We start from the raw sequence: 27,906 nt of genomic DNA on the forward strand, positions 1-27,906 counted from the left end.
CCCTCCACGGCGTTAATCTCGACATAACGCGTGTGGGACTTGTTGAGTCCATGCCATACACACTAGAGAAACGACAGTCGGTTCAGTAACCCCGGCTGAGTGGGGTACGAGCCGAGGTCGAGCCGCGTCTCCGTGGTCGTTCCCTCGGGCTGGAAGCCGTACCGTTAGATCACTGTTTAAGGTGTAAAAGCATGAACGCTTATACGTGACCGAGACACGCCGGCTTCGATTCGGGGCACCCTGTTTTCACTCATGGGAGGCAAACGCTTGCCAGCCGCCATTTCGTGCCACATTCATTACAAGGGCTGGCGGGTGACGTTTATTGGGCAGTACATTGTGACTAGATGATGCGTACGCGGATAATCTTTTCCACCTAGGTACAAAATCGCGTGAAAAGTGGCTAATTACATTGCGTGCACGACCTTACAGCTAAACAGACACTGCGAACACTGACAGTACAAGCCCCGCGGCCCTCCGCCGCGCGCGCGGGTAACCGGTTCACAGCCAACACAATCTAGAAAACACGCGAGACGAGCTCTCGCCACGCAGCCAGTGCGCGAGCCGCCTCGGTCACAAGGACGCGGGACACTGGCGACCTCTGGACTCACTAGGAGGCCCGGCTGGCTCCCCATGCTCAGCGTCCACGCACGAGTCCGAGGGCCGCTCAGTTCCGACAACCACCGCGCTGGGGCGTCCCGCGGCGAGCCTACACTTGAGTTACATTCCTCTGCCGCCTGTCGCCGGCCACGGAGGCGCGCGAGCCGTGCTGGCTGCCGTCGGCCGGGTGGAGCCGCGGCTTGGGCAGCGTCGGAGGCGGCAGCCGGCCGCCGCGCACGCGCTGCGCCTGCACCAGCGAGTCCTTGTCGCTCGGCCAGCCGGCCGGCTCGCCCTCCGACAGCGTGTTGTTGTTGCGGTGGCGCGGGTCGGAGGTGAGCGACATGAATGAGTCCGAGGGCTGTGTGCTGACCAGCGAGCGGCCGTCGTACGGCATGTCCTCCACGAACGGCGTCTGGTAGCTGTTGTAGCGCGCGCGGCCGGTACCCAGCTGGCTCGCGTTCAGCGGCTGGCCGCTGGCGTAGTTGCTGAAGCTGTCGTCAGGACTGTGGCGGCGGTCCCGCGTGTCCAGGATGTCCGAGGCGGTCCACATGCTCGGTGTCTGCCCGTCCGAGATCGTCTGCACGGCCTTCTCCTTCTCCAGGTCGTAGGCGATCTTGACGGGCGTGGGCTCGCGACTCTCCACGGTGGGCACCGTCACTGTGGTGATGTGCCGCGACGCGCCGGCGCCCGGGTCCGGCTTCCTGCGCCGGTAGCAGAAGAAGTAGTACAGCGCCAGCAGCACGATCAGCAGGATCACGCCTGCCACGCACAGCAGCACGATCAGTAGCAGGTGGTCGTCGAAAGGCGGCGGCGAAGGCTGTATGGGGGCCGTGGTGCCCGTGGGTGGCGGCGGAGATAATGTCGGTGGCGGCGGAGGCAGCACCAGCGCCACCACATTGGAGATGCGCGCCACGTTGCCGGCCTCGTCCACGCCGCGGATGGCGAAGAAAAGCAGCTTGTCGACGGTGTGGAAGTCGATGACGGCGAGGCTGGGCGTGCCGGCCGGCTCGGGCTGGCTCCAGTGGGGCACGCTGGTGCAGTCGGTGAAGTGGTCCCGCAGCTGCGCTCGGCTCTCCGAGAAGCGCACCTCGTAGTGCGACACTGGAAAACACGACCAATGCTTAGGAGGACTCAGACAATTTCTGAAGTACCGCGCGCAACTGGTTGCTCGCGCTGCTTGAGTTTTGGCGAAACTTTGGTTGAGACATCGGTAAATGCAGGGGTTCCGCACACAGAGAAGATGATTACAAGGCCGTCTACGGTCAACGTAGCCCCAGAATCACTCAGCCCAAGCTAACCCGGCACAACTTCCGTACCGCCCCGAGTCTCACCTCTGGTGTCGGGCTTGTCGTAGTCGTCGCCGGGGGCTGACCAGCTGAACGTGATGGTCTGCTCGGCGGCGTCCGTCTCGGCCCGCAGATCGGTGACCCGGTTGGGCGGGTAGACGTCCGCCTGCTGGTCAGTGCTCCCGAAGACGAGAATACCGCCGCCGGATGCTGACCTCCGCAAGCCGTTCACCGGCACCGAGGTCACGTTGCCGATGGTGGAGCCGCAGCACGGCACCTGGCCGTTGACCGGGATGGCCCGCGGCTGGGTCAGGTCACGGCCGGTCACCACGCGGGCCCGCGACCCGCCCACCTCCACACGCACGATGAACAGCTGACTGGCCGGCGTCAGGGAGCCGAAGTCGGTGAAGTAGCGCGAGTAGATGCCGTCGCCGTGCAAAATGTCCGGCACTGAAACAACGCAGCGCCTACCTTGTAAAGGAACGCCAGGATTATCACTTGCCATGCCGGATATATACTGGTGACAGCAGCGTTCGTTGTAATGCTGTTTCATCTGGTACGTGTTTTTTCTGAACATAAAGCCGTAGTCAAACATCAGGGACAATGCTTCTCATTTCAGGAGACAGGTAACGCTATGATCAAAAGCACTTCTACATTGCGGGGTGCCGGCTGAACATCCGCCAAACAACACAGACTGATTCATTTCAGCACGTCAATGCCAGCAGCAAAGGGCACCCTCCCGGAAACAAGGGCCATGACTTTTACCCACAGCGGACGGCAACAACCAGCTGAACTTGGAAAGCCGTTTACATAGGTCAAATCACACGAGCCACACGGACAGCTGCGGGACGCCTGCGGCGGCGCACGTGCCACTGGCTGGTGCCCCATACCTCCAAGTCCGTTGTCGAGCAGCTGGACCCGGACACTCTGGCCGTCGGCGCGTGTCACCACAGCGTACACCTCGGCGTCGAGCACAGGGGCGTGGCCGCGCACCACCTGATGAGAGGTCGGGGTTAGCTGCTGCCGGAGCACGGCTATTGCTGGCTCAGATGGCTCTCCGCTGACGTCTCCACTAGTCATGGGATCTATACGGCAACACAATGCGGTCACCATATACTCATACGCCAACACACAGGCGAGTACGTGCGTGCACACGCAGGGCGATCCATCGCCAGTTCACATAGCACACGCCGGATCACTGGACGGACGAAAACGAGCTTGTCACGAGCTTTCTGGGAGCCAGACGGTGACAGCTGTCATGTCTCGAACTGTCTCGGGCTGTCCTGAGGTATTACCAACGCTGGCAGAACGCGTGAGCGGAACATATATATCTTCCAAACACCCATCAGTTTATGGCCCCTATGAACATCCGCCACTCGCGCCGTTCACCTGTCATATTTTTGCTGCCGATCCTGCATTCGTCGCGAGGCATTTGTGACCCACTTCCCCTCCTCAGTTTGCCGGCACAACCACGCGCTGCCCACTCACCGACGCGTAGATGATGAGCGGTCGCTCCGTGGCGTTGAGCGAGCCGGTCCGGTCCATGTTGGTCCACACCTCGGTGCGGACTGTGTCCTCCGAGGACGCCGACGAGGACGTCACCTGGACAAAGATGCTGCTGTGCGACGGAGCCATGTTGTCGATCTCGTACTCCCACCGCCCTTGCTGAGAACGAAAGGTAAAGTACACCTTAGAGCGGTGAACATGACCAACTGTTACAATGAACAGTAGCCAGCGTCAATATGCAATGACCAGCAAAACAGAACGTAACTAGATCAGCACTGAAAGCAGTAGGCAGCAACCAGAAGCGGCAGGCATCCGGCTCGCACGTCAGCGCAGTCGGCCCTCGCAGGCGGCGCGGCTGGAGCGGCCGTGGCCGACGCCGCCACTCACCGTCTGCGCGATGGGCGCGTACTGCAGGTGGTTGGTGCTGTCCGGGTACGTGTACACCGTGTTCAGCTGTCCGCCGGGCGGTCGCAGCTTCACGTAGCCGATCTCGCTGCGCGTATTGTACAGCACCGTCAGCGTCGTGTTCACGCCTAGCGTGGTGTCGATGAGGAAGCTGCCGCGCGCGTGCTGACCGTTGCCCACGAACTGGCGGTCCTCCACCTGCACCCGCGCCAGCCGCTTGTCCGCGATGTACTTGTCCAGGGTGTAGACGTAGGCGGCCGCCAGCGAGTGGAACACCGTGATGCTGGTCTGATCGCCGAGGCGCACGTCCTCCACTGAGATGACGTCACCGCCCGTCTCCATGGCGACGCGCGCCAGGCCGGGCGTCACGGTCGGGTAGAACACCACCACCAGGCGAGCCTGAGGGGGGGGGGGGGGGGTCAGATGGTCTGCTGTCGCACGGACGTTGGCCACATTTGAGGGCATGTAACGATCCTCTGCATGAAGCAGATGATTCTGCGTATTTGACGTTAATGCTATTCGACGTCTGGATGGCGCGATGTAACGACAGTGGGGTAACATAGTCTACTGTCGCATATCTGATTGTGCTAAAATAATTCCCCGCCCGTCGATGGCAACCGATGGTGAAGGCAAGTTAGTCATAACCTTCTATCAAAATCTGCTCACATACACGATACACGATAGTACTTTATAGTACTCCGGTGCACAATAGTACTTGCAAAACATTCCTAGCGCAAATTTTGTTCCAGTCGTTATGGTGTTGGGTCATTTCTAGCCGGAGACAATAAAAAGTCGTGACGGACGACACTGCGTGCCGATGCAATAGCCACCACTCGCATCAATCCCAACTATCGTCCGCAGAAAAACCCAAATTGAAAAGCCCACACTTGCAGTGCCTTTCGCCACGCGCCACGTACAGAGATAGTACGTACAGCCGTGGGCTACTCACATGTCTAGCGTTGAGGGCGGCGATCATGTAGTCGACGTCTGCGGCTGTCGGCTGGTTGCGGCTGCTCTCCTGGTTGCCGGTGACCCAGATGATGGTCGCGCCGGCCGCCATCCGCCCCAGCGCCGCCAGCGCGCCGTCGATGGCCGTCGTCCAACTCTTGTAGGCCTCCATCACGTCGTCGGCGATGGGCGGCAGGTTGGCCAGCTCTCCGCGTCCCATCAGTGAGTTTGGCACGGTCGTGAGGTTGCGGTCGGTGCGGTAGTCGGCGCCGAAGTGGCCGATGCCCACCTGGATCCCCGTCGGCACGTCCCAGTTGACGAACTTGCGGATGGAGCTGCTGACGAAGTCCCAGCGCTCCTGCTGCCGCATCGTGGCCGTGCTCTCCAGCAGGAAGAAGAAGCGGTCCGTGCTGGCTTTGACGACCCTGAAGTCCACTCGCGGGATGGTGGAGTTGGCGTTCGGCGGGTTGCTGCCGTTGCGAAAGTCCTTGTGCTCCTGCATCACCTCCCACACCGAGCTCTCGTTGCAGAGCATGTTGTGTTTCGTCGGAGCAGCCTTGATGTGGTTGCCGTCGTCGCAAAAGTTCTTCACCTGTAAAACGAGTACATGATATGATCATATAACCATTCGTTTCGATCTATTTTATTCGATATACGAGTACCGGACTTCAGGCATCATACTTTCGGCAACACTGCACACCAATTGGTGAGACGATCGTGGCGTTTTCGGCCCCTCATCGGCTGAACATGTCACTTTGTTTCTGTTGTGCGGCAGTACCACAACAGAAAGGCCAGCGCATCACCACGGTTACAGGTTGAAATCCAATCCTGGGGAAGTTTGACGGGTGTGACCAAGAGGCATCTGTCCAACCCTCGAAACCTGCTGAAGTGAGCATTAATAATTCCACTTTCGACTTAAAATGCAATTTTTCATATCGTTTTCGTCCATACTTCGACCTTGACTTTCGGGCACGTTGTCTCCCAGTGTTCTGCCACCTCTCCCCCCTCCCCCCACACACACATGAATGGTTATTCCTCAAATCTCCGAGGAGTAGGTTACATGCATGGATCTCTCTAGAACCAAGCCAGACGTGACACGCTGGTGAATCGCCGCAGCGACCCTTCCCCAGAGCGGCCACAGGCACCAGCTCAAGCGCCATCTGCTCGCAGGCAGTTCAACGGACAGATAAGGCCGACTCGAGCGCCCCCTGTATGAAGACGGCTTCCAGCGCCGAACCGGGCGCCACCTTTCCACCAACGCCGGCAGATGTATCGACGAGATGCTCACCCGTTCTTTGTCATCTGCGTAACCACAGTTACCAGGCCGGTAGCCATAGTTACGCTCCGTAACCACGGAAACCACGCGTGCACCGCATTAATTGCAATGGCACGAAGGTCGACACCACCTATTAGGTGACGTGTTCTGACGGATCGGTCGCTGCAGCAGGACGCGGGCGACACGGGCCGCTAAGTCTGCCCCCCCCCCCCCCGAGGTTACTCAGCAGAGCGCGGAGGAATTCCGTCCCGTCATGTCTGCCCCATGGCCGCGCGCGCGGCACCACCGGAGGAAAAGGTCTGCACCGAAGCCCTGCGGACGTCGGAAGCAAACGCTGGGAAAACAGCATCTGCTTGAACAAAGGGGCGGGTGTGCGATATCGTCTTGCAGAGTCAGGCAGCGGACTTTCCTCGTCGGTGGCTGGCGCGGGCGGCTTCGGTTGTGCGGCCGGAGGCTGCCGAACCGGCGCACAAAGGACACTCTCATACTGAGGACCACAATCTGTCGTCAGTCAACAGTCGGGCGGCGGGGGCGCTCCGCCACGTACCTGACTGAGCGCCTGCATGTACATGATGGACGAGGTGACGGCCGCGTTGCTGGCGTTCATGAACGGCACGAAGGTGCACGTGTTGGAGCTCTCCTCGCAGCCCGACCTGCAAAACACGCCAACATCAAGTTAAAGCTTTCCATACGTGCTTCGAGAGCGGCCGGTCAAACGCGGACAGCGAATTTCCTTTATCGGAGGTGCTCCGGACTCGAGCTGGGGCCGGGCGGCTGCGTTATGCCTCGGACGCTGCCAGTTGGCGGCGGCGCAATAGTGGCGCAGCGCTCCAGCCATCCGACCTCAGCGTCTCCGTTACTGGTCATAACGGACAGGTGACGTGGTCGGCAACGTGACTCCGACCTCCCCCACCGGGGCTAAGCTCGGTGACGTTCGGCCAAAGTGCACGCCTTCATGCAAGGCCCACGTTCTATTCCAAGTTAACGAGACTCAAAGCGTTTAACCAATACTGCAGGAATGCCAGCCCGTACTTCACCTATACTTTCAACAAAGGGCACGGGAACTGCATTCAATACATGTGCTGCAGAGACACCATTGACCCACTGCGACCGTGAATTTGAATCACCGCAATGCGTTGTGACACTTCCAACGGCTCGCGCGTCCGAGCGTCAATGTCCAAAAACTACACGGTGACCGAAGGAATGCCATCACACAAATCACATGCCGCCGCACAGTGCAGCCGGCCGGTCACCCTCGCCGACATGCGGGTAGAACTTCGCTGGCCATGCCTGCATTTTCTGCTGCGCTATTCGTTTTCCGAAAATTCGGCTGGAGCCAGGCGTTTCGCCAGCAGCTGCGGGTTGTGGTACTCACGGTGAGACGGAGCCGGCGACGGCGCCGTCCGAGCAGCCGGAGGGGCGCCACTGGCCGGCCGTCTGCTGGTAGAACGACGGGTACAGAGGGTCCTCCGCGTACCCGAACTCCTCGAACACGCCCCACCGGTACTTGGCCCACTCGTGCACCAGAACGCGGGCTGTGGACCGAGCGCTGGGTCAGACGCGGCAAACGCTGCAAGCTCACAGTGTGTGATAACCCAGCACAGGCTGCCAGCTCTCAGTGCATGACACCCGGCAGAGGCTCCCAGCTCTCAGTGCGTGACGCCCGACAGGGGCTGCCAGCTCTCAGTGCGCGATACCCCGGCAGAGGCTGCAAGCTCTCAGTGCGTGGCATCCGACAGAGGCTGCCAGCTCTCAGTGCGTGGCACCCCGGCAGAGGCTGCCAGCTCTCAGTGCGCGATACCCCGGCAGAGGCTGCCAGCTCTCAGTGCGTGGCACCCGACAGAGGCTGCCAGCTCTCAGTGCGTGACACCCGGCAGAGGCTGCCAGCTCTCAGTGCGTGACACCCGGCAGAGTCTGCCAGCTCTCAGTGCGCGGCTCTGGGCGATGCCCGTCATGCGGCGGCGGGACTCGGAGCTCCCGCCGCCGCAGCGTCACGAGCACAGCCTCTCTCTGAGCTGGGAACTCGGACGGGGATTAACGAGGCCCCAGACGGGACAGGGTCTCGTGCGGGAAAATGACGCCTACAAACACGGGTTACTCGTACGGGCATGGGAAGAAACGTGTTTTAGCGTCTCTTTGAGCACGCCTCTGCTGCACGTTTATCTCGGTCGCATCTCGAAGTGTCTGCGGCGTCAGCTTTGACATATCCGGAAACATCTATGTGGGTTGTATGCTGCGAAACCGCATGCGACTACGAATTCTGTGATCGTTTAAGATAGATAGTAGCCAATATGTTATGTATGCACAATGATTTGCGAACAAATTACATTGTCGAATTGTGAAAAGTGATGAATAGGATGGCGGGGACATTTCGACGCACGTGGAGCTCACAGTCCATGACGTCACGCCCCAGCCGCGCGCTGACACACGTACGTTGCCGGCCAGCTGAGTTCTGCAGAGCGGCCGCCGGGCTTACCTTGGTCCCCAAAGGTGCGGTTATCGCCCGAGGCCACATAGCCGGCGGCGAACTGGACGAAGGCGCCGGGCTGACCGCACAGGCCAGACTGGTGGGTCCAGGGGGCCGAGCCGTACACGGGGTGAGCGGTGCTGACCCGCAGGTCAGAGGTCAGGTAGCTCTCGGTGGTGGCCTGACCCGGCGGGTCGGCGCCCGTGCAGCTGCGGGGCCACGAACTGGGCACCACGACCGTCACGTCACTGAAGAACGCCCGCTGATTGGTCGCCGTGTACAGGTAGGACGACGCGTTGTTGATCAGCGTCTGGAATAGAAGAACGCAGAGTTGAGGGTCGTCTGGCTACGCGACGAATCGATACAGCACCATCACTAGTCAAGATGACACCTGGCTCCGGTAAAATGTCACCTATATGAACATCCCGTGCAGACTCACAGCGCTCCACATTTGTTTACGATAAAACCATCCGTGGAGGTGCCCGTCGCGCACCTTACAATTAACGTCACGTGAACAAGCCGCCGGCTATGCCAACCCACCAATTAGACAGCTGACCCCATAAGTCGCTCAGCCGGTACACCCGCTCCAATCACCGCCTTGCTAACCGCTCTGTTTTCATGTACGGCGGGCGCCGATCTGACCTTGATATGTCCCAGCGGCGTCAGTGCGCGCGCATTCTCTGTCACACTAGCTGGGGGCGGCTTCGCCGGCTCGCTACCCGCTCTCACGTTGCAGGTGCGCGTCACACTCCGGCCTCAGCGGTGGAATGTTCCCCGAGTTAGTCATCCGTTGTGCGTGTGACCTGTGCCCGGCGCCAGCCGGTCGGCCTCGAAGGCTGCTGCGGCATATTCTCTGCGCGCGATCATCACGCACACCGCTGAAGAGGACGCGACCCAGCGCCGCCGCACGGCATTTTCGATTGGCGTTTTTTTTCGTATATTGAAGGGAAAGGGGAAGGAAGAGGGAGGGGGTATGGCCCGTCCACTTCTGAGTTGAACACAATCTGAACGGCGATTCATGTAAATAACCGATCTGGAACAGGAGCTCGGTCCGTCCCGTTTATCATGACCTTGCCAAAAGTCCGGGATGAAGGTGACATCCTGACCTCTGCTCAACTCAGCTCACCGTCCGTAGTGCAATACTCGACCGCCATTGAATAACTGCAGCCGGCGGGCGGTTTTAGCTGCCGGTAACTGGCGTCCCCTCGTCGGAGGTTTCCAGCGTGCAGTGCACGTGGCTCCACCCCGTCCTGCGGTGGATTTAGACCGCGCCGGCCGACCCCGCCCGCCGGCCTGCCCGCCCGGCCGTGGCCGATAAATAATGTACGCATGACACAATCAATGGATGGGAACAAAGGGCGGGACAGGGCGTGACGTCACACATCCGTTGAGCGGGTGGCGGGCGCGCTGCGCACGGTCGTGGCGTGTGGCGTGTGGCCGACGGCGGCGGCGGCTGGCGCTGCGGCCGTTACCGCTGACCCGTACCAGGTGCCAACCGACGGGGCGGGGGCGGCGAGCGCCGCCCTCCCCTCCCCCCGCCCCGGCCGTGTCCTGTTTCGCCACATCGGTTTGGTGGCCGGGGCGTGTCCCCGAGCTGCACAGCATGCACGATGTGGACCAGCAGGCGGGTGCAGGCCGGTCTCTGTCGAGTGCAGCTGTTTTCAGGCCAGGGCGTGGTTCGTTAGTGGCCTCGGACTAGCTCAGAGCTGCGGCACGGGGAGAGTCGGAGAAACAGGCGCTCGTGCCCGTTCTGTCCATCGTCAATGCAGTCAAATTTAAGCTTGTCTCGTCATTCTCTTGCCATTAAGGCTTCTTTTGCGATCGGTATAACGATCACAGTCGTTCAGGAGCCAATCACAGGGCCCTATCTACCGTCTTCCCGAAGCGCAATGGGGATTTTTCCTTAACACGAATGACATCAACCATGCTGACCTCAGAGCAGCGGCAGGTCGGCTCGTGCTGATCCGACCAACAGTGCCGCTGTGTTCGCCCGGACGCCGCCCTATCTACCGCGCTGACCGGCCCGTCAGTCTCGGCCCGGCGGTGACGAGCCGGAACACGTCACGCCCCGCTGACGTCACCACCGTCGTCACCGCCGACGTCGACGCGGATCCCCGGCATCGGCGCGTAATCCATGCGTCTACACCGCGTCCTGTTGACTCCAGATAGCTTTCTCCGGACGCGGGCAACAGTCGCCGCGAGTCAATACAGGGCGGCCATCCATCAGCTGACAGCGGGGGTCAACACGGGTCCGGCGGCGCCGCGGCCGGCGCGGGCGCCCATTGTGACGGCTGCGGCGCTCCGCCGGACCGGGCTGCCAGGTCAAGCGGCCCCCTGCCGTGCGGCCGCCGCGCACAGCCGGACGACTAAAAAATACGGGCGCAGGGGTGTCCAGGGGGCGGCCGGGCGGCGACGGCGCGCCAACGGAGCGCCCGCCGTCGCCCGCGGCCCCAGCGGTCCGTGCCGCCGCCGGTCTGATGGATGACGCACTGCGCCAGATACGTCACGGCCGCGCAGGAATTAGCCGGCCGGCGCGTGATAGATGGCACGCGGGAGTGTGTTCTGCGCCGGTCAGCAGCGCGGCGCGGGTCAGAGGTCACGCCAGGTCACGGGTCAGGCGCGGGCCCGCGGCCGGCAGCCACCGGCGCCAGTCAGCCAGCAAGCCGCACGTCAGAGCGGCCTCACCGTCGGCGGCGGCAGGTGCTTCGACGCGCTTGGCCGGGGCTAAAACCCTGTTATTTTCTGCGAGACGTTCCCCTCCTGTTTTCTCGCCGCTCGCTTGTTAATCCCGTTTGTTTCCATCGGGCCCAGCTGCCGTGACAATAGCGCTGGCCGCCTCACCGGCTCCGTGAGCAGCCGGCGGAGATAGCCTCCGTGCGACGGCGGCCCGCCCCGATGGGAGATCGCCTCCGTGCGACGCCCCGCCGCCGCGACATCCATATTTTTAGCACTCGTCCGGCTATCATAACAAGATCGGGTGCGCTATGCGAGCCGGTGTCCGGCGGGGCGCGGCGCAGCGGGACGGCCGGCCGGCCGCCGCGGTCGGCTAATGAGGGACAGTCACCAGCGGCGGCCGCCGCGGTGGCCCGGCCGGCCCCCGGCCCCGGCCGCCCCGGGACTCCAGCATCCCTCGGCTGGAGGCGCCTCAGGACGTCTCCAGCGGTCCCAGAGCGTGCCTTTCGAAGGGATTGGTCTCGCGTCGGCTTCGTGTGGCACCTCGGGCCAGTGGCGTTACCAGGCCGCGGCAGCCAGGCTTGGACTTCGGAGCGACGTATTTGCACAGCTTAGACGTGGATTGTTTTACTGTTGATAGTGGGCAATTCGGAAACAAAAAACACGCTATAAACGCTGTGCGCAGATACGCTGATACAAGAAAGCAGCAGCCGGCTGTTTTTTTTTTTGAGTGGTGGTTTCTGATCACCAGATAGGAACAACGATTGGCAGAAGTCGTGCTGTCCTGTGCACCTGATATCAGCCCAGACAACATTCACGCCATTTTCGCAGAGAGCAAACAGTCGCCGCTTCTGAACGCGGGCCCGGCATGGAGGAAAACCCAATCAGGTGTTCCGCACAAGGCCAGCGGTGCTGCAGGGTCCGGCTTCCGCTGGCAGCAGGGAGAGCGGACACACCTGGGCCAGCTATGCCGCTGCTCGGGCTGCCTGTCCGTCCCGACGCAGTGATGGCGTCACTTCAGACGAGGCCGTCGTCCGCCCTCTGGCGGCTCGAGGTTCCGGCCGGTGGCGGGGCGCGTCAACGGTGACCAGCCGCCGCTAACACGGGGGTCCACCGGCCCTGAGGAGCCCCGCCGCCGAGCCGGCCAGCACCGCCCGCAGGTGAGGCAGCCTCAGTCCTCCAAGCCGACAGAGCTCGTGGGCAGACGGCACGAGGCCACGTGACACCGACACGTGGGGGGTCAGGACCACAGTACAGCCGCGCCGGTGACCAGACAGTCTAGCCGGCCGGTGTGGTGTGAGTCGCCTCTTCTAGGCGTTCTCTCGGGAGGCAAAACAGACAGCGCAGACAGAAGCAAGACAGACAAGACGCAAGACAGAAGCCATCCGGACAGCCGTCTCGGAGCGCTCCTGGCCACATCGGCGAGCTTGACGAGTTAAAGGCGTGACGCCTGCCTGTCGTCCACTCATGACTCCGAGGTGCCACACATCACCGGCCACGTGCCACGCATAGCCGCCCAGCGGCTGCGTCGCCTTTCATGAGGGCAATTCCATCACATAGCAGCGCACTGGCCGGCAGTCCGCCTTTACAGCTCATAGCAGCGACAACGAGGCCTCGTGAACCACTTCTCGAGCTTCAAGCCCTCCAGGTTAGAGCCCTTAAATCAACGACGCCTGTGATATAGGGGGCTATTCAATGCTGTGGCGGAAGGTATTAAGCCAGTTTACGACTTCCTAATGTTTAAGACGGGAACGCCGCGGCTATCCCGACCCCGTTACCGTGTCCAGTGCGCCGACGCTGCTCAAGGTCTGGACACGGGCCAGGTTTCATAGCCGATGTTTAAAAACATGCCACCCATCTCACCCGACGTTTGATATCGCATGTCACGCTCATTTGCCGTACTTTCGGGTCTTAGTTGTGAAAAATAAACCAATCAACGCGCGTGTTATGGGTGGCAGGGGACCCTATTGCTGTTGGAGTTTTCCCAACGCACGATGTAAATCCTGGAGAGGCGGGCTCTGATTTTGTGTTGACGTGCGCCACGCCGAAACCGCCGCGGTGCTCGGCATCGCCAGATCTGGGCCATCTTGCATACCAAAGACGTCCTTGAAGGGATATATCGGGTCAGCCGTCGAAGATAAGCGGCCAGAGCCGCACCCTCGCACCACACCGCAGTGGGCGTGTCTCTGCCGGCGCGGTCCGACCCGCCGACAGTCGCGAGGAAAGAGGACGGCCTCCCGCGACAGGCACCGTGAGGACGTCGCGGTGCATGGAGCGGAGCACGACAGTGGGCTGGGGGGGGGGGGGGGGGGGGGTGCGAGCTGATCCGCCTGTCCACCGGCTGACCGCCGAGATCAACCTGCACCCATCAGCCGCCGGACAGGGGGCGGGCGGGGCCACCGCTGTCCGGCGCAGAAAAACAGCCGACACAAAAACATGTGCCAGCGATGCCCCCGTTGTCATGGTAATGAATGCAAGCATGGCAACTTTTTGTGCAGACGCTTAGAACAGCCAGGGCCTATCATTAAAGTGTTTTGGTCAGTAATTCTGGACCCATTTCGGTGTTTGTTCTGTCCGAGCGAGACGCCCGGAGGCATCCCGGGGCACGGCGGCGACCTCCAGAAGTGCCGCAGTTCGGCCGGGCCGCCCAAAACAAAACCGTTACCAGGAGCGCACCCGTTCCGCTTTGGCTGCAGGCCCGCCTCCTGCCGGCACCGCGGCGGCCGATGCTGAACGGACGATCCGACCGGTGGTGACGCGTGGACGCCGGACGTGACGGGAATCGAGGACAGGAGCGCCCGTCTGGGTCAGTCTGCAGACGACACGTGACCTTGCGGCGCGCTCTCAGCGTCATTAAGACGTCAGAGCCTCACGTCACGGACCATCATCTGCACATCGGCTTGGACTGGCCGCATAGACGTGTTCGGCCCGTTTTCGGCCGTAGTTTGGCGGCGTTGGAGCTGTGCGATCTAACTGGCCTGGAGCGTCTGCTTAGGCGAGACAAACAGGGTGTCCGTCGGGCACAGATAGCCATCGGGCGGGCCGACCCCTGCTACTGCGGCCGCGGAGCCACGCGGCCGCTGCATGGCGCGTCCGCCGACCACCCACGCTCCCACCCACCGGGGCGCGGCTCGCTCGGTGATCCGCCACTCAGACTGAAAGAGCGGAGACGGGGGAGGCCTCTCCGCTGCTTTACGCGGCTCGCTCGGTGACCAGCCACTTAGACTGAAAGAGCGGAGACGGGGGAGGCCTCTCCGCTGCTTAACGCGGCTCGCTCGGTGACTCGCCACTCAGACTACGAGAGCGGAGCCGGGGAAGGCCTCCCCACTTCTGGGCGAGGTTCGCTCGGTGACCTGCCCCTCATATCGTGAGAGCGGAGTCAGTGGAAGCCTCCTCACCTCTGGGCGGGGCTCACTCCGTGACCACCGCCAGCTCCTCTGGCCCATCCCGCCTAGTCGGCGTGGCGGGGCGCCTCGTCCCGGGGTGTGGCTTGCTCGTGACCCTCACAGGCGACCGGGCCTCCGGTCCGGCCGAGTCGTAAGTCACACCGGCCACGCTCCGTCGCCGCGGCGTTTCATAAAAAGCACCGCCGGAGCGCCCAGCTGGCCGTCCGCCACGCCCGTCGTCCGCCTCGCCGCCGACGTGCGGTTATTTACGAACGCCTCGACGAGCTCACTTAACACAGCGCCGGTCGGTGACAATCAGCGCGCTCGGTGAGAAAACAAACAACACTCGCCGGCCCCGTTCCAGCCACCGTCGCCGCCGCCGCCGCCGGCCCGTAAGTAAGCGGTGGCCGCCGGCCAAAGCCACAGCCGACGTCGTTTATTGGTGTCGACCGCAGGGCAGCGCAGCGGCCGGCCGACGATTGGTGGTGTCACGTGACCGCCGACGGCGACCGAACGCGGCTGATCCGGGCCCGTGTTCAGGGGCACGCAGCCCTCGGCCATAAACCTATAGATAATTGGGAGCGGCGTCAGGAGTATTTGACGCGATGCCGCCCGGCCATATAGATTGGAGCCCGTATATACGCGGGGAATGATGTCGATGTTATCGCCGCGCAGTCTAGGTCCGGCCTGCGCACGCACCGCCCGCCCACTTCAGATCCAGATCCCGGGAGTTAACAGCGCCTCCACATCTCCGGGCTGTCCTCTTCCTTTCGATCTTATGGGCGCCGGGCAGACGCATCTTCGACGCGTCCCCTGCGGGGCTTATGGAAAGCGTCTCCTCATTTATTGGCAACACTGACCGGTGGATGGCAGCTATGTCTCACCATGACTGCCAGCCGCCTAACGTCACCGCCAGAGCATTCCTCCACTCCACAGTCCGCGCGTCTCATCCGATTAAGCAGCAGCCGGCTGCCTCGCCCCCCTGCGTCCCCGTGTCCTCGTCTGCGGTCTCAACACACCGCCTACGTCTCCTCGTCCCCGCACCGCAGCACGTCTACATTCCCGCCGCCTGTCCGTCGCCGCCGAGACCGCTGAGCGCTCCTCGGCGCCGCGGCGCGTGCAGACCGTCAGCGGGGGCTGACATCACCTGTTCGGGTCACGCGGCGCTCTCATTACGGCGCGCCGCTTTATCGATGCGCCCGTCGGTGGCGACGACCGCTACGCGGGGTCGGATCGCGCCGGGCGGCGCACCAAATCGCCCCGGAGAGACACATCGCATTAGGGCGGTCGGGCGTCGATCGGCCGCCGGCCGCCGTCCGAGCTCCCGCCGCTTCCGTTAATTCGAACGCCCCGGTGGCCATTAAAATTTTAATGGGCGTCCCCAGGAATATGCAACGGGCGCTTAAACGGGCCGCGTCGGGCGCCGGCGCCGGCGGCGGCGGTGGCGGCGGAGGTGGGCGTGCGGTACCGGCTGTCGTGGGCAGTCCGGCCGGCGCCCCTGTCCCGGCCGTTTTGAGTGTGCCGTCCCACGAGGGGTCAAACGCTGTTATTTACACCGAATGCGGCCCATTAGGCCGTCCGGGCCGGTGAAATCGGGCGTGATCCGACCCTGAAACGCTGGACTGGCCCGACAAATTAGCCCTTTCGTCGGCAAATTGGCAGGCAGTAATGGTGAAGATTATAGAGAGGCCAGGCCGACGCCCCGCGCAGCTCGACATGCGCGCGGCGCGCGACGCGTGTGCCATATGGCATTTAACCTAATCGATTTGTATGCATGGCCGAGGCTCGAGATTTGGCGCGGCGGCGGGGCGCGCCGCGATCTGAGGCACGCAGCGCCAGACAGGATGGGGTTGGATGTTGTTCCGAGGAATCCTCGGCAGCGGAGGGATATGATTATCGATTTGTATCCGTGTAAACACGCGAGAGGCCCGATGTTTTCGACGGGCGGCCCTTTTGAAGCGGCTAATCCGGTTTGAGGCACATGGCTGAGCCGCGGTGATCCTCGGTAGCGGCAGCACGCTCTGCAGATGGAGCTTGCCCGTGAGATCGCATGACGGGGAGTGTCAGGAAGCCTGTCGATGATGCGCCTCCGATTACGTCCATCAGGAATGCCGGAAACTCAAACCCCGCCGCACCATGCAGCAATGCACGGCACAGCTTTTGGCAACGGCATGACTCCGTGTTTCCCAAAGCGGCGATTTCAGCGATATCCAACCCACCGCACTCACGCGGCCGCGCGCCAGCCAGGACACCGGGTCGGCGCGGGCGTCCGACTCCTCAGGGTGGCCGGACCGCCGCTCGCGCCGACCGCACGTACGCCAGACGGTGTCGTGGCGGGGACCGGTGCCGGCTGGAGCGCTGCAGCTGGTGACAAGTGGCTCCGCGCCACACAATGGCGCCCGACTCGTCCTCCGTAAAGAGCTGTCAGCCGGGCTGTCAGCGTGGGGACACATTGCTGATTGGCGGCCGCCATACGGCTGGCCGGCGTCTGCGGCGCGGCGGCTCGAGGCCGCCACCCAGCCGGCGCCGGCGGCGCGGCCGCACCGAACGGCACGGCAGCGTCACCCGACCCGCCGCCGCCGGCGAACCCGAGAGCGCGCTGCGGCCTGGCGGTCTCGATGCGGCGGTGGCGGCGGCGGTAGCCGGAGGGCGCGTGACCGGGCCGAGCGCCGCGCCGCTCGGGAGCCGCTGCCGTCACCCCTACGCGGTCTGATGACGCCGGCCAGCCGACCTGTGGCACACATTTACAGCGGCGTGGCCACGGGGCGCGACGGACGCACGGCGACAGCGACAGATAAACGGAGCGGCGCGCGGCCATGCAGACAGCTCACGACTGACGAGCGCTGCGACGACGCAGCGGCGCCGTCGGCTGCGGCTCAGGCCGGCTCCGTCGGCACGAGATGACGACTGCCCCGCCACCAGGCTCGGGCCGAGTGAGGGCTGGCTGATCAGGCGGGGGCGCGCCATCACCCGGACGGCGCCCGCAGCTGACACGGCAGCGCTGGCGGCCGTGTCGGCCCGCCTCGGGCGCCGCGGACGGCGGCGGCGTCATTAGCGTCGAGCGGACACGGCGACGCGGCGGGACGGCTTCCGGTGACTTGACCCGTGCTCGTCGCCGCAGCGCCAATCCGACGGGCAAAGGTGGCGGCTGGCTGCAGAAGAAAGCGCCGCCTGACGGCGACGAGCCCGCGGCGCCTCTCATCAGCGCACGCCGGGAAAGCAGGGCCGCCGACCTCGGGTCACGCGGCGCCGTGAAAAATCACCCGGCCTCGAATGACCGGCGGGCCGTGATTACGGCTCGGGTAGCTTTTCCCCGGCGCCGCGTAATGAAACCGAGCAGAGACCACTCTCTGTAATTGCTCATAATTGTCGAGATAAAATATTGGAGGAGGCTGGCCCGTAATGGACGGGGACGGACTGTGGAATGGCGGAAACGAGACGGCGAGAGCGACAGAACGGAACCTCGCCGTCGTAGGTCCAGCTGTTAGGACTCGTCTTGGTTTCTCAAAGTGCCCAATTGGTCGCCGGATCCGCGGCGCCCTTCTGGAAACGTTTGCGCAGACTCGCTCCTCACTGTTAACATATGGGTACAGATACGACTACAGGCATTCCCGTAGAAGCTGAGCGTCATAAGTGAAAACGAAGAGGTTCGCATAAGGCACCACGCCGAGAGCAAATGAAGCGAGGAGAGAGCGAGGGTGCCGGCAGGGAAAGAAAATGCCTGGCGAGGCACGTTCCAAAGCACCAGTCAGACATGCGCCGTCTGGTGTTCATGCACTTATCGCGTACAAATTATATAATTGCTACCTGTCAGGGCACCACTCCATTATATCTAGCCGTGCCAACGAGACCACGACCATGCTGTGCGCGGTATGATGCAGAAAAAGCGCCGCCGCTCGGCCAAAATGCACGCTGTCACTGCCGCAAAAAGCGACGAAAATAACTTGTCAAGTTTCACCCGCCGGAAATACGGCAGACAGCTCAGGCGCATGCACGGACAAGACCAGCCCAATACAGCTGCGTGAAGCTTTACATCCAACACCTTGAGAGGTGAACAACACCGCACTGCTGCGCCAACAGGCATCAGCAGCCTGGCCAGTCCAGAGAAATGCGAAGAAATCCCAGCCGCCCCTTAGTCTGGCCAGCCACGGGTCACCAAATGTAATGAGGAGCGCGCAGCCTCAAGACACAGCTGAGAGAGTACGGCCCTTCAGCGGCACCCAGCACGGCGCTCCACCCCGCGTCACGCTCCGACCGTGGGATGAGACAGACAGCGGTGTCGCAATGTCTCTGCACCCAGCGGCTCTGGGAAGGGGTCGGGTCAGCAGGGCTCCCAGAGCTTCCCGCCGGAGGGGCACCTCGTGCGACACAGCGGAGCGCCCTGTCGCACGGTGGCGGTCACGACCGTGCCGCGGGATCTCTGTCGCAAGACGGGGCTCCCGATGGCGCCGTCTGGTGACGGCAGAGGCGCGTCTCTGGTGCGCTTCTCTCATTCCCCGCATTCGCACAGCTCTTGGCGCCGCTGTGGACGGGACCAACTGGGGCCTGAACGCGGTGGCGAGCGCGGTCATCCCGCCCAGGCCACCGGATCGGCGCGCGCGAGAGTCGAGTGGCCGGCGCCCACGCCGTCCCGCGCAGAGGGTGCTCGCAGATAGCGCGGGACGCAGACGAATGGCCGAGAGCTCGTCGTCGGGAACCCGGACGTGGTGAGCTCGCGTGTCCGCACACCGCAGACGCGGCCTGGCTATCGGGCCTGACAGATAACAGACCGGTCGGCCGGAGCCCCTGACCGCCGACTGACGGCCCGCGCGCCCACTTATCGCCGCCCATTTGTGTACAGTTCAGCGCGTTGGCAGGGGGTCCACTGCTGGGCTGTCGCGGACTCGACATCGGCGCGAGGAGATCTCACCCGAGAACGAAATATGGCCACGTATTCACCTCGCCAAAAAAGCCGTAGCAGAAGCTGCAGCAGTATACTTTGAAAATGTACGATGCCGCTCCGTGGTATTCAGCTCGCGCTGTGGCTGCGTGCCATCGGTGTGTAGGCATCGCTTGTGCTCACAAGCGATGCGGACAATTGTTGGGATGGCTGCCCCAGGAGGAGGACGGCGGGCCGAGGGAAGCGTGGCTGGCCAGGTCGAAGGGGCGGCGGACCCGGGAAGACCGCGAGACCCCGGACGAGACAGCAGCTCCGGGGCGTCGGGCGGGCTCAGACCAGCGCCGTGCCGAGATCGGCGCCCGCCGGCAGCGACCCGGCCTCGGCCTGCCGGTGCCGTACGGACGCCGGCCGAGCTATCTCGGCCATCGGTCAGCGGCCGGCGCGCGGCGGGGCGGCATTAGCCGGCCTGTATATCGGGCGCCGATCAGCCGATCGGCCGTCACGGCAGACCTCGCGCTTTATTGGAGGCGGCGGCGCGCTCCCCGGCATCGGACGCGCCTGGCCCGCTCCGGGCCCGCAGAGAGGTGTCTGGAGGTCGCAGGTCGGCGCGGGTCGCACCCAGCCGTGTGGTAAGCGTGGCGCGCGGTCCCCGCTGACCGCCGGGGGGCACGGGGAGGGGAGGTGTGGCGCGCGGTCCCCCGTTGACCGCCGGGGAGCACGGGAGGGGGAGGGGAGGTGAGGTGCGCTCCCATCGGAATGCTCCCGTCGGAGGAAGTCAAGTCAGAAGGTTAGACACCCCGGCGCATATCTTTGGACTGCTGGCCAGTAAAATAACAGTAATTAAATCTATAATTTGGTCATTAATTAGCGGGTCGGCAGGACCACAGAGGGAGGTGCGTTTTAGTCTCACAGGCATGAGCACCGCTAACGGTAATGGCTGCCTCCACTCCTAAACCAGCTGGGGCGTTGATAAATGCGCCCATTGTTCAACGGCATCTGTATCTCCGACAAATCGTATTTGTCAGCACTGGAACTGTTATTACCTGCTCCCATTATTGCCAGCTTTTGCGCTACTTTTGCCCTCATTTATTACCGCGTGGAAACCGACAGTCAGCGAGCCTGTCTTTAGGTCGGGCGGTGTCCTCGGCTGTATTGTGATGCTAATGCGTCCCCAACCTGCACCCATTTACAGGAGATGATCACAAACTGCGTGCACTCCAACAGGTCGGCTGTTGAGCGACACCCTGGACCGCCGACCACAGGCCTTCACCCTCCCTCTGGTGAGCCGGTCAGTGCGTGTCCGGCCGACAGCACCGACTGCCAGCGGGACCGGCTGGATGTCCGGCCAGCAGCACCGACTGCCGGCAGGACCGGCTGGTGGATGTCTGGCCGGCAGCACCGACTGCCGGCAGAACCGGCTGGATGTCCGGCCGACAGCACCGACTGCCGGCAGGACTGGCTGGATGCCCGGCCGACAGGACCGGCTGCAAGTCCGGCCGACAGAACCGACTGCCGGCAGGACCGGCTGCGTGTCCGGCCAACAAGACCAGCTGGGTGTCCGACCGACAGGACCGACTGCGTGTCCGGTCGACAGGACCGACTGCCGGCAGGACCAGCTGCGTGTCCGGCCGGCAGGGCCGGCTGCATGTCCGGCCGACAGGACACGGTGCGTGTCCGGTCGACAGGACCGGCTGCCGACAGGACACGGTGCGTGTCCGCCGGGTCGGAGGGCGCCGGATCTCGTCACGCCCCCTGGCCGCCGTCCGGAAGGGGTGTGGGCCGGCTTCCTGCGGCCCGCGTCCGATCGGAGCCGTGTGCCGTCCTGGCCGGCGAATCACGGCACGCTACGCCCTGCATCGAAGGGGGAGGGGACCGCTCAACCATAGACCCGGTCCGGATGGTCAGAGGCCCATTTGCCAGCGACAAGGAAGCCGTATGTAAAGCAGAAGAGAAAGTAACGGACAAACACACCAATGCATTTGTGTGGTGTGGGCGCATTACGCTACGCATTCTTCGCACTGTGCTTCGAGAAGCGCATCGGATCTGAGGCTCTCCGGCGTCCTCCTGTCCCACCAACCCGTTGTAACGAGACGACAAAGGCCTTAAAAGCCCTGTCAGCGATTCAGGTCCCGCAACGCTTCATGTGAAGCACAACACGGCTGGCGCGGCTGAAGGGCGGGTGGCGAGCCGCTCCGGACGCTACCGCCGCTCCGGTTCTCTGCCGCTCCGGCCGCTCCCGTCGCTCCGGTACTCTGCCGCTCCGCCGCTCTGCCACTCTGCCGCTCCAGCACTCTGCCGCTCCGCCGCTCCGCCACTCTGCCGCTCCGCCGCTCCGCCACTCTGCCACTCTGCCGCTCCGGCCGCTCCGGCCGCTCCGCCGCTCCGGCACTCCGCCACTCTACCGCTCCGCCACTCCGCCGCTCCGCCACTCCGGCACTCCGGCCGCTCCCGCCGCTCCGGCACTCTGCCGCTCCGCCGCTCCGTCGCTCCGCCGCTCCGGCCGCTCCGCCGCTCCGGCTGCCCCGGCCGCCCCGGCCGGGCCCGGCCGGTGATGACCGCCGCTCGGAGGCGGCCAGTTAATCGCCGAGCCGCCCCCGCCTCGGTGATGAACGACCTCGGCGGCCGGTGTGACCGACCGAACCAAGGGCGGGGCCGCCTCCCCTCGCCCTGGACGGTAGGCTGGCCTGGGGACGGGCGGGTCACGGGCCGGGGCGGTCACCCGCGAGACGGACGGAGCGCGCCTCTCCCACCTGCTGCCGGATGCACCCGGGGCCTCTGGGCGGGGAGGCGCTGGCCACGGGCTGGAGGTAGCTAAATATGGGGCTGACCACCATTTGGAGGCAGCCTGACTCCTCCCCGGTCAGCCCCGGGGCTCCGGGGAGGACTGACCACCGGTTGGAGGTACCTAAATGTTCTCCGTTCAGCCGGCAGCGTGCGATGGACGGAGATCCCTGCAGGCCGGGCCCATTACACGGCATAAAGCACGCCCCCTGGCCATCGCCGATTACACGGGCCCGCCGGCCGCACCGGCGACAGCGGGGGAGAGAGGGCCGATTAGACGGCGCTGGGGAGGGGAGTCTCATGGATCCGGCAAGAGGCAAGACCGAGGCAAGACAGTTTACCGTAAGGCCGATCATGAGATCATGAAGGCACAACGCGCACAAGTGGGCTTCAAAGCTGACTCTGGAAAGGAAGCTTTCTCACGTAATTTTTATAAGGAACCCCCTTAGAATGCTGGGTTTCAGGGTTTTAAGAGTTTATGAGTTCCGGGTTTTGGCACCAATATTATGAAAACTCGGGGCATCTGGACAGACGGCCGCCGCAATAACACACGCGCACGCTCTGGCTCCAGGTGGGTCTGGCTACACTCTGTACACTCTGCCTGCGGCCGGGTCTGGCTACGCTCTGTACACTCGGGCTCCAGCCGGGTCTGACTACACTCTGTACACTCTGGCTCCAGTCGGGTCTAGCTACACTCTGTACACTCTGGCTACAGCCGGGTCTGGCTACACTCTGTACACTCTGGCTCCAGTCGGGTCTAGCTACACTCTGTACACTCTGACTACAGCCGGGTCTGACTGCACTCTGTACACTCTAGCTCCAGCCGGGTCTGGCTACACTCTGCACAATCTGGCTACAGCCGGGTCCGACAGGCGGACAGAGATCCACGTCCCGGCCTCCAGGCCTCGGACCTTAGCCGATAAGGATTGCCCCGTGCCGTTCGGCCCGGTGATGGAGCCGGACTACCCGGCCGCTGGAGACAGACTGCCCAGTCGCCGGAGCCGACCTGCCCGGCCGCTGGAGCTGGACTGCCCAGCCGCTGGAGACGGACTGCCCGGCGCTGGAGCCGGACTGCCCAGCCGCTGGAGACATACTGCCCGGCCGCTGGAGCCGGACTGCCCAACTGACCCCGCCCGGCCCGAGGAGCGGTCGGCGCCGCTCTGAGACGCTCCGCCGCCGCCCGCGCTCTCATTTATCACCTCCGCAGCCGGCGCGCGCCCCATGAGGCCCGTTGCAGCGCGCACAAAAACTCCAGCTTCCAATGATAGCATCTCAATCTCAGTAGGACGTCAGGGTAATGAGAGCAATACATCAGGTTAATTTACGACGCAATCGAAATTGGTATCAGAATGCACAAGGCCAAGTGGTTTGCACGAATCCGCCTGTCGTCCGGTGCTAACCACTGCTCACCGCCGCCGGTGGCCGACGCTCAGCGAGACCGGTTCCGCTGGAGACCTGCGCTACGCACGCGGGCCTGCCGCGTGTTCCGTGAGCGCCAGCCGTGCTCCTTTGCGGCGCGTGGGTCGATATGGGCTTCCTGGTTGAACCCAGCGTTATTCCGTGCTTCTTGTGATCCTCGACGGAGAGCGCTGATCGGCGTCTACTGCAGGTTGTCTGGTTGGTTGGCTGAGGTTTCCGGTGCGTTTGGTTCTACAGCTCTGACAGGATGGCAGCTCTCAGTCCCATGGCGTGGTCCCCGTTGTTGTCTGGACTGCCTTCCATCGTGTTCTACAGTCCTGCGCTGGCTCCACTGGACCTGTGATCTGTTCTCAGTCTCGTTCTCCGGCGAGTTTCGCGGCGCGTACTACGTCCAACACCTGTGCCGCGCCGTACTCGGCGTGCGTCACACGTGATCCGCGGTTCGCACAGCCGGCCGGCGCGTACGCAAGAGGCGCCGCACGTGGGGCGAGCCACAGCTGGGCCCGGCGGCGCCGCGTGACGGCCGGGGGCGCGCGGCGAGGCCTCGGCCCGCAGACGAGCGGAGCAGCGCCCAGGAGGAGTCCGCCGGCCGCCCGCAGTGTAATGGGCCAGCTAATGGCCCGATCTGCCGGCAGATACGGCGGTGCACCGGCCGACCGTCGTGGCGGCTCAAGCGATGACAGCCGGCCGACGCCGGATCAGCGGCGCCGCCGGCGGCAGCGGCGGCTGGCCAGGCCGTGCGCCGGGAGACGCCGCGGCGGCGAGGCGCCGGCGCTACCTCCGACCCCTGGTGGGCCGCAGACTGAAACGGGGGCCTCGCTACCAGGCGGGCAAATGTTGCAGGTGACTGGGCAGATGTGCCGACAATCCCACAGTCACCTTGGCCAGACTCCTCGGTACACATTGGCCAGACGTCCGAGCCTCTGCACAGTCCGTGGTCCGACGCTGCTGTCCCGGTCTGACACCGCGCGTAATCCTGTGAATGGCAGGCGAAACGAGGCTCCTCTCCATGAACACCCGGTCCGCATGTACAGCGCGATCCGTGCCTGCAGTCTCCCTGGGCCGCGCCATGCTCCCTCCGCGTGGTCCCCGCCCGTAACGTGTCCCCTCCCGGCGGCGCCGGTGCGCTCAGCCCGGCGGCCGTCCGCCGGACGGGAGCGGGGCGTGTCCCGCAGCACGCCCGGTCGACGCCGGCCCCGCCCGCGCCCGCGCCCGCGCCGGAAGCCTTCCCCGGCCGGCACGTCCGCGCCGCCAGAGCGGTTCCGGCGCACGCCCGGCCCCCGCCCGCCGACGCCGGTGGCGGCGGCCGGAGCAGAACCATCGCAAGGGAGGCGCAGGAGCCGTCTGGGCACGACCCGCGCCGCACCTGAGGAACGGAAGCGACCTTGTCCAGCTCAGTGGGCTGCGAGCGCTTAAGTACGCATCAGTCGACAGTATGCCACTAATGAATTATCAACGCCGGTTGTCTGCAAGCCTCCGTAATTTATCGCTGTGTAATCGTTATCAAGTGCTCGGAGCGGAGTGGAATTCAAACACTGTCGGGTAGCTCCCCGCCCGCAAGACGGGCCAGAGTTAACCGGCATCGCTCTCTCCCGCTGGCAGGGCTAACGACCCGCCGCACTCGGCGGGGGCTCAGATGAGGGGACTGACGGCTGTCTGATAGGGGGGGGGGGGGGCACGCATGGCGGAGCAGGTGATCCGGGCGGTCACGCTCCACGGCAGCCGATGGCGGCGCGCCGGGCGCGGGTGCGGTGTCATCGGCCGGACGGCGGCCGCCGGACCGCGCCGGCGCCTGCCGGCTGTGCCGGGCGCCCCGGCGTGGCGGTGTCGTGACCCGGCCGACGACGCCCGCTCGCCTGCTCACCAGTCGCGGCAGCCGACGCGGCGGCACATTCGACGCGAGCGGCGGGCAGCGTGCAGTCACCTCGGTGCCGTTTCAGCGCGTCTGAGTGCCGTCTCGGCGGCCGAGGGCGGCCGTGATCGCCGCCACCCCAGCCGAGTCGGATAGTTCGTGACCGGGAGTCGCGTGCGGAGCGTGCCGCGGCCGCGGCGCGGCGGCACAAATAGCCACGTAGCCGCGCGCGCTCGGCGGGGCGCGCTGGCCGTGTCGGCGCGCTGCCCGTCGGCGCGCTGTCGGCTCGGCACCGGGCTTCCGGCGGACTGAAGCGGGTCGTGACCTGGCCCGTGACGCCGCGGGTGCCGGCGGCAGTTCGCTAGGTGCTGCTCACGCGTTATAGCAGGCATAATTCGTCAACTGACAGCCGGAGGGCTTCAAGAAGAGAGTAGCACCGGGGCTCTTATGCTTCTTAGGCGACGTTCTTTGATGACATAACGGTTTCATCGGATTGACGGTTGTCATGCAAATATAATAAAACCGTCTCTAGAACATGCTAAGCTGATTCCGGTTCTTCGCCACCCCCTTGCAATGTACATCACGTATTTCGCAACTGTGCGTTACCATGTGCTCGGCGCAAGGCCACATGTACGTATTTCTCGGAAATCCTCATCTGTAGTTGTTGGCGGGTTGTGTCAAAAGGTCGCTGCCTCTTGGACGCGGCTCGACCGTGTACACCATTCGTCACCAGCCAGCGAGCGGCGACAGCAAGTGTGACGAGGCCGTCAGTCCGCTGCCGGCGCCAGGGCGGGGGCGCCGTACCCATAACCCGTGCAGCTGGTCTCGAGAGGTCGACATGATCATGTCGGTCTGCCCTGCCGGCAGCGCCCCTGGGTGTCTGTGGAGGAGAGGGGCGTCTCCCGTACAGACGGCGTGGTTGAGGGGGAGCGGGGGGGGGGGGGGGCGGACACGCCGTGACAGGAGACGACGGTGTCCGCGCTGTCCTGGAGCGCGCCCCTCACTGCTGACGAGGCCTGGCCCAAGGGTCAGACGTCCTCCTTCTGAGGTTATCAAACACGCAGATGGCAGGGCCCTCCATGAGATAAATATCACCTGGCGCTTGGCAGACTAATGCAGGTAAGTGCCCACCAGAAGGATTCATCAATTGATTGATGACTGTGCACTGGACGCGAACCAGATGTGATCAGTTCCAGACTGGATTTAATTGGGCAATAATTACAGGAGGCAGCGGCCAGGTGTAAGTGAAGTGTGACGTGTGAAGTGTGTTGCGCTGAGTGTCCTCCTTCCGCGTGCGTTCCGCCGGCGTAACCCCGATGAGCGCCGGCCGTCTCAGCCGCGCCGCAACTGGCCGTTAACCGTTTAACCTTTTCTGGTCCGGCTTCCCCTATTGATCGGAAGCCATTTACCGCAGTGTAACGACCTCGGTCTGGTGCCGTCACGTTGGTTACACGCTTCTCCACTTGACCCTTACTGAAAGGTTGCCGCCCGCTGGCGGAGGTCCAGAGCAAGGCCGCAGGCTTGGGTCAACAGCCAACCCCGCGACGACCAGTGTCCGCACCGCAGCTCTGTCGTCGCGGTCCAGTCAGCCCGCATCGGACCTTCTGGCCTCTGTGCAGGCCCGTGTCAAGAGGTGAGCTGTGGCGGCACCGCCAACACCACCGGTAACCTGCCGACCCCCGGCCGTACCCACGGACGCTGCTGCCGCCGGGTCAGCTCCGGCGGCCGGCGGCGGGGCGCCGACACCGCCGCTGGCTGCACAGCAGCCGCGCCGCGCTGGCCTGGCCGCCGCCTCGCCAGTAATGATCATCAAGACCGTAAGCGACTAACCGCTAAACGTGAACTCTGGCCCGGCTGGGAACTGCGGCCGGTAGCCGGCCGGCAAAAACGCGCGGCTCGCGCTATTTGCAGGCCGCCGCCGGCCTGTGAATCCAGCCGAGCTGATTTTCACATGCCAGGTTCACAGGCGGCGACACCAACGCATGCCGTGCGGTAGCGCTCACCACTGCCACCGCCCCACCACACCGGACGGACTCCGGGATCGTGAGAGAGGCGTCAAGCTCACCTGCAGGTTCCCCAGCAGGTCGTGGCACTGCAGGACGTCCACCTTGTCGTCGATGCCGATCACGAGGCCGCTGTAGCCGTTGTTGACCAGCTCCACCCGTGATCCCGAGGCGCAGACGAGCAGCGCGGCGAGGATCGGGAACGCCCGCCGGACGTCCATGTTTGCAAGTAGCATCGCTTTGTTGACAGTCGGACTCAGCACGTTACCATGACAACGTGACGAATGAAAGCGAAAAATCCCCTTCGATTTCGTCGGCTCTCGCGACTTCAGCGTCCCAGAGCAGTTCGTGCCGACCGGCCGACGTGGCGCAGTTGTGACCGCCGGGGGAGGGCGCCGGGCAGGTGTTTCGGCCCCACGTGCGATCGA

At 63.9% G+C, this 27,906-nt stretch overlaps 1 protein-coding gene across 1 annotated transcript; it reads right to left on the reverse strand.

The window, feature by feature from the left end:
- Positions 1-306: 306 nt before the first annotated feature.
- LOC119104011 (calcium-activated chloride channel regulator 4A) lies at positions 307-27,906 on the reverse strand. Its single transcript, XM_037227732.1, has 10 exons — positions 27,541-27,906; positions 8,495-8,795; positions 7,394-7,553; positions 6,566-6,671; positions 4,744-5,334; positions 3,777-4,193; positions 3,372-3,548; positions 2,774-2,879; positions 1,929-2,333; positions 307-1,698 (listed from the first exon to the last, which is right to left on the reverse strand). Exons 1-10 carry the CDS (start codon positions 27,712-27,714, stop codon positions 707-709), a joined length of 3,429 nt encoding a protein of 1,142 aa, XP_037083627.1. The 5' UTR covers positions 27,715-27,906; the 3' UTR covers positions 307-706.

The sequence above is a fragment of the Pollicipes pollicipes genome, unplaced genomic scaffold, assembly GCF_011947565.3.
Source record: "Pollicipes pollicipes isolate AB1234 unplaced genomic scaffold, Ppol_2.1 Scaffold_5724;HRSCAF=6776_pilon_pilon_pilon, whole genome shotgun sequence".
NCBI classification, from domain to species: domain Eukaryota; kingdom Metazoa; phylum Arthropoda; class Thecostraca; order Pollicipedomorpha; family Pollicipedidae; genus Pollicipes; species Pollicipes pollicipes.